This window comes from Dermacentor silvarum, chromosome 3 (assembly GCF_013339745.2).
Source record: "Dermacentor silvarum isolate Dsil-2018 chromosome 3, BIME_Dsil_1.4, whole genome shotgun sequence".
NCBI lineage: Eukaryota > Metazoa > Arthropoda > Arachnida > Ixodida > Ixodidae > Dermacentor > Dermacentor silvarum.
This window is the reverse complement of record NC_051156.1, coordinates 156,746,435-156,754,688: the sequence shown is the minus strand read 5'-3', so window position 1 is coordinate 156,754,688 and position 8,254 is coordinate 156,746,435. Positions and strand designations below refer to the sequence as shown.

The window sequence follows — 8,254 nt, the reverse complement described above, 5'->3', positions numbered from 1 at the left end:
AGTTAATGCAGAGTTAATAAAGGCACTCGAAGCCGCGATCTTTGGTGGGAGAAAACAAGTAGTAAGAAGTAACAACGCATCCGAATGATAATTTCAAGTAATTTAATTAATGTCACTTGAGCGCGCAGGCTTTCGCCTTCACTCTCTTTGGCGTACGCTAAAGTGACTGTCAATATCCCCCCCCCCCCTTTTTTTTTTCCAGTGGCCATAGAGGTCTCATGGTGTGAAATTGTTCCTGTATGATAATGCACAAACATTACATACTCGCGATACAAAACCCCAAGCTATCCCACCATCTCCTCAGAAATAAAACACGATGTGCAATGCAATTCTCTCAGGCAGCTGGCAAACTGGTTTATCGCGACCCCACGTGCAGCTTTCCGGGGCGAGGAGGAGTAAAGGCGTTTAGTTGTCTTGCTGGGGATTCAAACATGCGATAAGTAGAACCGGCGATAATAGAGAGGGTAGGTGCAGGCGAGCGAGGTCAGATTGGCGTGCTTCAGGGGAAACCCGTATAAGGAAGCGATAGAGAAAGCCAAGCATTGCATCTGGTGGTGATGATGATGAAGATTTAATGGCATCCCCGTTGACACGGGGCGGTGAAAAATATTCACCTAACCTACTTGATTTATTCAGGTATGCTATACAAGTTTTCTTTTTTTTTTAATCTAGCATGTTTGTATGCATCTCCTTATTTTTTTTTCCTTCAAATTCTGCCTTGTACCGCTACCTAAGGCTGTAACAGATCCGGTCGTATCAATCTCTTCCCTGCTTTTTTTTTCCCACCAATACTCTAAATGCCTATTGCTTATCTTTACTGCTGCCCGGTTGATGATTCCGTCCACTTTAAATCCAAGCGCTTCTGGAAGGTTCCTTAGGTGCTCTACGGATTTTGGCCGCAGCATACACATGCCTCATTTTTTCCCGAATATTTGCGCCGGTATGTTTTTGTCTTTAGACAACCGGCTCGAGCCTCAAATAGCAAGGCACTACCCTTTGTGTTATCCTACTTATTTTTCCTTATAGTTTCTCTCTTCTCATTCATGTAGATATCCATGGTCCTTTTTGTTTCCATTGTTTACATTCAATTCACTGCCTCCGGGACACAATGGAGGAGAGGCACCTAGCGGTGATAATTGGCGGAGTAATTGACGTACTGCAAGAATGGGGCACAGGGATCGCGAAGTAAACAGCCTGAGGGGTTACCGACCTGCGGAATGTTTCAAAGGAAGTACAAATCGCAGTGTGCACGGTGCCAGAGGTTGAAAGGCAGGGCTATGCAATTGAAATGGCAGTGCTTACTTGATTTCGCAAGCAAAAAGTAAAGAAAAAAAACTAAGCGCTTTAGGAGAGGAGACGGCGGAGGAAAGAGTAGATGGCAGTACTTTTTTTATATAGGGACTTTAGGTTGTCCCGCCTAAAGTCCCTATATAAGAAAAGTACCGCCGTCTCCTCTCCTAAAGCGCTTGTTTTTTTTTTTTTTCTTTACTTTTTGCTTGCGAAATCAAGTCGACGGTGGCGCACCTAGAAAGTCCACGTTGAAGCTTTCAGGCCGGGCGCGCGCCGCTGCCGCTGCCGCCGCCGGCGACTGCGGCTGCGTAGAGGACTTTCAACATGGCTCTGAGGCGGAAAAAACAAAAACAAAATATAAAGCAGTGAAAGCGCGCGCTATCATCGTCCAATCGGAGATACAGGAGAGAGAGAAGCGGCGTTGATCAAAGGATGGCGGTACTTTTCTTATATAGGGACTTTAGGGCAACCGACAAAGGCTAAGATTCCGCCCCTTGTTTGAACTAAGACTGAAGAGAGACGACACTCTGCTGTTACGGACGTCGGTTTCGCGGCATGCTTGAACTTGATAAGGCAAGACTTACCTGATCCACGGCAACGTTAGAATGCAGTATCTATGGACCTTCACCATAGTCGCCGCCATGCCATGCACTGCGCGCGTTGTTCTAGTTGTGTCATGCTAGCTGAACGTGGAATATCTTGTCTCGCGATAAACCATGTCTAGAGCACGTGCCTTGGTCTAGAGAGCACCGCGAACGCGCAACGTCTCCTATACAAGACATGCACACTCCGATAAAACTACGCGATCTGGTGCTACTGTCAGTATCAAAAGCGCTTGACCGCATGCCGGCTGTCGAGTGAGTGGGGAAACCATCCAACTCGCGGGCTTCGTTCTCAACCACAACATTTATTAGTGCATCGTATACGTCATAGGGGCTTCGCCCAGCGCTGTCCGGGGTGAATCGTTCGCGCAGAAACGCGACAGAGCTCAGCTGAACAGCGGTGGGACAGGTCGCAGATCACCATTTCAGAACGGGCCACGTCCAGCGCGTGCGCTTGTATTACTCACGTACACAATGCAGTAAGCCACACATCATATCGCCGCGCCTCTCGCTCGCCTATTTCGTTGAAGAGTAATCATGTCTCTATAGCGACGCCGTGTGGTTATCAGCGCGCGGGCCGTCCAGCGCGTGCTCGCCGCCGATATCCGTGATATCCTTTCGTCACTGCGGCTTGGCTGTGCGGCGGTGCCGCGGTTTGCACAACGCCCGCCTCAGCTACAGACAGCGACATCGGCTGGAGCTGAGAGCATGGCCGCCAGACGCATAAAGAATCGCGAGACTTGCTAGAAGCCGGTGAGTTGAGAGGACGTTGTTTTCGCTTCATACGGCGTGTCGAGTGTTGATGACACGGCGTGTCGAGATCCTGCCCTACGCCCTATGTACTTTTATAAGGCGCGGTCCTTTCAGATTCGTCGGAGCGTGGCAAAGCAGTTGTATAGTTTCATGGCCCATTCGTAGCATGATGGCATGCCTCAGGTGGCCCGACTCTCTAACCAAAGCGTTGAGCCAGCCTCGCAAGTTTTTAACGTACTGGCTACTGCAGCGCTGAGCATGACCGCCTTGTCGTTTTCTGTTTCGTTTGCTTCGTGCTGGATATGGATTATCACACGCGTCCAAGCGTTTACGTGCTCTAACCACGCACAACAAACAAGTCACGATAGTCGGCAAGAAGTGGATCGCTTTAATCGGGCCTGTCAGCATTCGCGTGTGCTATTCGTTACTCAAAACAGACAGCTGTCTTTCACAGTTGCGACTGCGTGCTCCTATGTTTAAGGTTAAATCGACTGCTCACCATAGTACAAGGTTGGGGAAAAATTATTTGCAGACCTCTATACAAGTTTTTTTTTTATTAGCAAGAACCGAAGTCTGCGATAATTGTACTATTCATTTTGTCGAGCAGTGCGTGGGTCTATATCTCTCAAAGATTAACGTACACCCGTTTTATCTTGTGCGCTGTGGTATGTGTTCGGGGTCGAAAGTCACCCTTTCTTTATTTTGCAAGCATTCCAATGAATTGCATTGATAACGAGCAATTTCGCACGTGCGTGTCATCTGTCTTAGCACATTACGAACAATCTATCAATTGCCGAAGTCACGAATACGGCACGCATACTTCATGCTGTCGGAATAAAGCTGGCTCTGCGTAAAAGCTTGGGTTACGCGGAATAACTGTAGGATGCGCGGCGTTTTATTGTACCCGTTAATCTGCAGAAAAATGGCATTCACGATTTATAATCAACTATTCAAAATTAAAGCGTTCGTCACGAGAGAACGAAATTGGGAAAGTCTGTTAGCGAATGCCGTAGTGAACAGCACAGACGACCGTACAAACGCTTGTGTTCCGTCTATCGAGCTTGTCCTGTCGCTGGCGTAGGTCAGCGTGGTGCATGAGTTACACTGAGCAACATCATGTAGTACGGAATAACGCACGGAACTTGCGATTGGAAACATACTGGTCACTGGTAGTGGCAACACGTACTGCACCAACGCTTGGATGGCTTGCATTGACGTCATCGTGCCGCTCTCCTTAGGGTACAGCGTAAATATAAAAAAAATGAAACGGGACTGTAGATCGAACTTGGAACTGACTCATGACTGGCTCGGCGGACACGCGAAGGTGTCTAGGCATCAGTACTGGCGTTGGTCACCGCGAGCCGCCTTTTCCGCGTGAAGCACGAAGCCAATGCAGTGCGCAGCGGCATTGAGCAAAAAGAGAGAGAGAATAAACATCTTTATTATGTAAATGCAGCGTTGGAGAGGCGTCCTCATTCTAGAATGCCTTGAGCTCGGGCCGCGTCCTGGGGCCTAGCAATCAGCCGTTGCTGATCTTCGAGGTCGGAGCTGGCCAAGGCTCTCTCGCCAAAGCTCGTTGGTGTGGTAAGGGTTCGGAGGATTGGCTGGTGTCTCTCTGCAACCCTCTACTATGTGCCTGAGGGACCCGGGCTCTGCGCAGAAGCGGCATTGCGGAGAGAATTGTGTAGGGGCTATGAGGTGATTTCTGGTTGGGTGGGGGAATGTATTAATCTCTAGGAGCTCGGAGGAATCGCTCCTGCTCTCTAGGTAGGGACCTGTGTGGGGGTGTATATGTTTGCGGGTTAGCTTGTAGTGTTGTGTGATGTCTTGGTACGAGACTAGAGGGTGCAGGCGCTCGGGTTCAGATTCTCGACTTCGGATCGGTGGGCCCAATCTCTAGCCACGTGGTTGGCGACCTCGTTGCCAGGAATGCCGCGATGAGCTGGCGCCCAGATGATCATGACTGATCTGGTTGGCGGATTTTGATTGATGATCTTGAGCATAGTGGCATGAATTCTACGGCTTGAGAAGTTGCGGTACAGACCTGTTGGGAGTCGGTCACTATGACTTCAACCTCTGTTTGGGAGAGCGCGAGGGCTATGGCCGCTTCTTCGGCTTGGAGGCATTGAGCAACAGGACAAAAGCAATAAGCAGAGGTAATTCTTCCGCGTAACGCCTGGGACCGCTGGTGTCGCGGCGCGCTAACGCGTAATCGTGCGGCTATTTTCATGTTTAGCGCGTTTCCTTTATAACGCGGAAAACAATTACGCGAGACATATCAGACTGAAAACAACTGGATGGGGTGTTTTAAAACACAATTATTACTTTTCTATCGCAATTCGCGCCGTCAATTGATAATTAAAAAGTTCGTTAATTGCTCTCATCTAATTATCGATAGTGCAGTTATGAAAAAAATTCTCCTGGTGCGGTACACCTCTGCTGGCAGAATACCATTGGCTGCGTCCTCGTATATTCAGTATTTTAATTTTAACAGCTTGCCTAACGTTTGCTGGGACACACTGTATATCCAAATATGTATTTGTTTGATCCGCTCTAGGTTTGTTTGTGTGTGCGTGCGTGTGTCAAAAGTAACTTGCACACTCTCTTTCGCCACAAGCGAGTGCCTGCTGCTCTACGCCATGAACCGGCATGATGGCGACCGGGGAAGGGACTACTACCAGGCACGTCACCGGTATGGAGCCGGTGGTGGTGCGTTGGAATTAGAAACCAGTTTTCGCGGACCACCGCCAAATCGTGGAGGAAGATTCGGAGGCCAGGCGGACTGGCGACCCGACAGCCACTCAAACAGGTTTGGTAGTTCATTATTTGTCTGGCAGATTCAGCATACTAACCCTTAATTGTATTCAGTCAGTGTACAGATTCAGGGTAACCAATCCTTGATTGGTTACCTTCTAGCCAAGCAGAGTACAGCAGCGAGCGCAACGGTGGCGTTGTTTTACGTGTTTGCCGGCTTTCGAAACCCTGTACATAATTGAAAATAGCGTGCCTGTTTCAATAGCTCCATATGTTCTCTGAATTTTTCTTACAAAACTTACGGGAAATTGATGCACTTCCCAACTGGCATACGTATATTTACACCGCGGGAGCCCATCAAGTGGGTGGAATGTGTACGGAACCATTTTAGCATGAAACGCATCCGCAGAAACATTATGTCCTTAACATTTTACACAGTGAATCGACCAATGTGTTGACTGTGAACATATGTTTGCGATTAGAGAGAACCGCCATGCAATTGACTGTGGCCACTCTTCGTTGCAAAGCCAAAAATTATAAGCTCCAGCACTTTCACGCCCACCTTTGCTTTCCTTTTGTTTATGCTTCTGCACATCAGCAAGACGAGCGTTGCTATAACAGTGAACCAATGTCGATGGCATTCCACTCCAACGCATAAGTAAGGAGCAGTTTTATTTGCAGTGCAACTCCGAAACATGGGTAATCGAAGAAATCAGCTCTTCCTCACAGGCAGCTTTATACCTTCAGCAATGATTCCACTGTAATTATTATTATTATTATTATTATTATTATTATTATTATTATTATTATTATTATTATTATTATTATTATTATTATTATTATTATTATTATTATTTCGTTTGTACACATGTATATACAAGGACACGAAGGAAATATGGAGGGAGCAAGCTGACAACTGCCACCGAGAGGGGCACTACACCTGCAAATAATGTCTATAAACGGGAAGCCAAGTAAGTGTCCTTCAGAAATGTTAGCAGGGCTCGATGGGCCTGGACACGTCGGGCAGCGCACCCCCTTAGAAACAGGCAGTCGTCAAGGGTCGCACATTGCAGCCCAATAAGTATATATTCCTTAATTAGCAATGCGCGCTGCGCAACGAATGCGGGACACTCTAAAACGAGATGTTCAAGTGTCTCACAGGAGCCACAAAACGACGGGCTGTTCACATGTCCTTTTCGGTATAGGCGTTCGCGCACCAACGCAGATCCAACCCTGAACTTGTATAGCCGTGCTCTCAATTTTGTTTGCCCCGTCGTCGACGGTACGACGGGGCAATAAGCCTGGACCACGAACACGGGGACGGAACAATCCATCTGCAACACGCCGGTCTGGATGCTGCTTTAGGAGGTGTCGGCGTATCAGAAGACGAGCGTTTTCAACCATGCAGGAAATGTCTGGGCAGTCACATTCGTGGTGGGCACAACTTGAAGGGAGGCGATCAGCCTCTTCATTTCCAGAGATGCCCACGTGCGAGGGCATCCACTCACTGGGCAAGTAATTTTGTTCGAAGATTCTTGGATACTGCATAAAATTGGGCTATCGGCATCTTGTCTCAGTCTGCTGAGGGGTGCACGGGAGTCTGTAAGGATGACGACCTTCAATGCGTTTAATTATTCGTGTACGTACTTCGGAGCAACATCAATCGCTGCCATTTCTGCAGTTGTTGATGAGGTTCGATGAGGTATTCTAAACACCCGCCTGTCAGTCGAAGGGCAGAAGAAAGCTGCAGAAGTGCCTTGGGCGTCGCTGCGAACAGATGCGTCCGTGAATACATTAATATAAGCTCAAAATTATTTTTCAAATAGGTGGGTACGACTGTGCCAGACAGCTTCAACCATGCATGCGTGTGGCTTTCGGTGCAGGCGGCGTGCGTGGCCACAATGCAAGCACCTTTGCCACCGACCATCCGCCTTTTTCACGGCCCAATGGCACATGCGCCCTGCCTGGGCGGGTTAGTCGCGAAACGTTTTGGAAGGGTCACGCGCGTGGCCGCGCGGCCCCATCTCGGGGGAAAGTCCCCGAAAAAAAGAGAAAAAAAAAGGAGGGGGGGGCGGGAGCGCTCGGACGCTCGCTGCTGCAAACAATTGTGCCGTCTACCGCGTATACAAACTCCACCGGTAGCTTCACGTCGGTGCGGTGCCGAAAACGTGCGTAGCGTAGAACTGCAACTCCCCTTCCAACGATTGGCCGACTATTCGGCAGTGCGTGTCGCTGACACCATTTTAACATACCAGGTCTACAAGACGGAACCGATGAGCGCGAGTTGTCGTACTGCGACGGGCTTTCTTATCGATGGCACCGATAAGATCAACGAGCCGACCAATGTTCGACCGAACCCCGCGTGATCGGCCGTCGAACCGATAACGCGATAGCCGCAACGCCTTCGCTTGTATATACAGGGTGTTTCAGCGAACACTTTCAAAATTTATTTAAGGTTGCCTGTGGCCGATAGCCCAATTCTAGTTAATGAGCTGACATTACTTGCACAAAAAATTGAAATTCATAATCGACTTACTAACAAAAATTCACAAATTAAGTTTTTAAGTAATTACCTGGTGGCCCATATTGCAATTTAGAAATTGTAGCCGTGGAGTTTGCAAGACGGATCCACTTGGAATTAATTCTCAGGATGACGCCAGTTTCGAGATATTAATTCCCTAACTTTGCGGAGAAATGCATTGGCGTTCCAGTTAATTTTGTGCTTTAATGCATAAAGCAGCGTTTTGTTAAGATAGTAACTGGAACGCCAATGCATTTCTCTGAATTGTGCCGGGGGCTAGCGTCTGCTTTCCTCTACGTGACGAGATCGATAATAAATATTGGCAGTGTAAGCA

General features: G+C 48.3%; 1 protein-coding gene across 1 annotated transcript in view; it reads left to right on the top strand.

The window, feature by feature from the left end:
• Positions 1-2,522: 2,522 nt before the first annotated feature.
• LOC119445957 (uncharacterized) overlaps positions 2,523-8,254 on the top strand; it is a 37,245-nt gene continuing 31,513 nt past the window's right edge. The window contains exons 1-2 of the mRNA XM_037710258.2: positions 2,523-2,645; positions 5,263-5,454. Of these exons, the coding sequence (XP_037566186.1) occupies positions 5,285-5,454 (170 nt within the window). The 5' untranslated portion in view covers positions 2,523-2,645; positions 5,263-5,284. The remainder of the gene's footprint in view (positions 2,646-5,262; positions 5,455-8,254) is intronic.